General features: G+C 65.8%; 1 protein-coding gene across 1 annotated transcript in view; it reads right to left on the bottom strand.

The window, feature by feature from the left end:
- The window catches only part of KLHDC8B (kelch domain containing 8B), a 10,974-nt gene that overhangs the window by 7,250 nt on the left and 1,966 nt on the right, over window positions 1-1,758 (bottom strand). The window contains exons 2-4 of the mRNA XM_006036629.2: window positions 1,602-1,733; window positions 1,333-1,493; window positions 826-958 (exon numbers count right to left, since the gene is read on the bottom strand). Coding sequence (XP_006036691.2) covers window positions 826-958; window positions 1,333-1,493; window positions 1,602-1,733 — 426 coding nt within the window. The remainder of the gene's footprint in view (window positions 1-825; window positions 959-1,332; window positions 1,494-1,601; window positions 1,734-1,758) is intronic.

The following is a 1,758-nucleotide window of genomic DNA, read 5'->3' as shown; positions in this document are numbered from 1 at the left end:
CGCTGGGGTCTGGGCTTCTCACTCAGGTTCCTCTTCCCCGCACGGTGGTTCCTGGGCCTTTGTAGCTAGAGCATTGCTGGTGGGGGGCAGCTGCTTCTGCAGCGATAAGGACCCCTCCATGACCCAGCTGCTAACGAGTCTGAGCAACATACATGGAAACTGCTGAAGGCCCAAAGCTGTCCTCCTAGCATTGGTCATGGCAGCCCAAGCAGGGGACCTGGGCTGGCAGGCAGGCAAACAATGGGTTCCTGGCTCAGCACAAGAGACTCAGGCCAAAACCCAGAGGATGGGGGGCGAGGACCCTTGGGGCTACTGCCGCTGGGCATGCTCCGAGACCCCTTCCCTGGTGGCTGCAGCAAACATGAGAGAGAAGCCGGCAGCGGGCAGCACCTCATGCTGCAGCCTCGCCTGGAGAGCTGCTACATTATTGATGTGCAAGCGCCACAGTCACCCCCTCCCAGGGGCGTCGCGCCAACAGCGCTGTGCGGCGCCAACTGGACGCCAGCTATTCAGAGACGGTTGACCTCCCTCGGCCTGCCACTCTCCCAGCACCTACTCGGGGGGTGCAAGCCAGGGAGCTGGGCCACCTGGCAGGAGAGGGGGCAGCTCCCTCCATACACCCCGGGCTGCATTGCACTCTCTGCTCTTGAGAGGGCATTAGCGCAAGAGCTGGCGGGCTGGAGCAGCTGCACAGATGAGTCACACAGAAGCCGGTGCAGGGATGCACACCTGTTGTGCCAACAAGTGATCTCATCCTCCGCGAGATGCAGTGCTGCTCCCACCCGCAGCCAGGCCCACATGCTGGGGGGGCAGCAGGCCCAGTACCTGGGGGCAGACAATGGTGTCCGAATCATCCAGCCGGATGTTGTCATCGATGCAGATGTGGTGGACGTCAGGGTCGTGGGGGTCAATCCACAGGGGCTTCCCACCCTGGCAGGAGAAGTGGTTTCTGGCCCACCTGCAACGCAGGGCAGTGGGAGCAGTGCTGGCACGGGGCCGCTGCACAGGGAGCAGCCGGTGGGCAACGTGGCTGGCCAGGCCGGGCCCATCACGTGCAGCACTCTCAGGCTCTGCTCAGCCCTTAAAGCCCAGGACACTTGCGTCTGCGAAGCGCCTCCTGCAGTGGCAGGGGGTGGGCTGGGAGGACAGGAGCCCGGTGCCTGCACCAGGGCTGCAATCAGGGCAACCAGCTCACGGGAAAGAGCAGAGCGGAGAGAAGCAGGGGCAGGAAGGGCCGGCTCCAGGGGCAGAGGGCAGGAGCGAGGCTGCCTGGCGCAGGTGGGGGAGGTGGGGCAACGTCCGAGCTACACCCCAGCCCCACTGGTTCCTCACCAGTCGAAGTGGTCCTGGAAGCCACTGAGCCCTTCTGTGGCGCTGAAGAAGCTGTACAGTGCCCGCACGTTGTCCTGAGTCGAGAGCCGGGTGTGGCCCTGGCACAGCACCACCTCCTGCTCGCTGCAGCGGATCTGCCCCACGCTGGTGTCCACAGGGAGCTGCAAGACCACCGCGGGGACCGGAGTGACCGTGCCCAAAGGCGCTGCGGCCGCCCAGCGCCCCCAGACTGATGCTGCCTTCCCCTAGCCCAGCCCATGGGCACTCACTGGCAGGCCCCGCAGGGCCGGGAAGCCGGGGTGCTGCCCCTGCAGCGCGCAGCGCAGGGCGCGGAGCACACGGGGCAGGTCAGTGCCGAAGGTGCGGAAGACGACGGCGAAGCGGCGGCCGTCACGGTGCAGCTCATCCAGCAGGCGCAGGAAGGCG

The sequence above is a fragment of the Alligator sinensis genome, unplaced genomic scaffold (assembly GCF_000455745.1).
Source record: "Alligator sinensis unplaced genomic scaffold, ASM45574v1 scaffold469_2, whole genome shotgun sequence".
Lineage (NCBI taxonomy): Eukaryota > Metazoa > Chordata > Crocodylia > Alligatoridae > Alligator > Alligator sinensis.
Note: the sequence above shows the minus strand (reverse complement) of the source record. Positions and strands in the feature narration are given on the sequence as shown.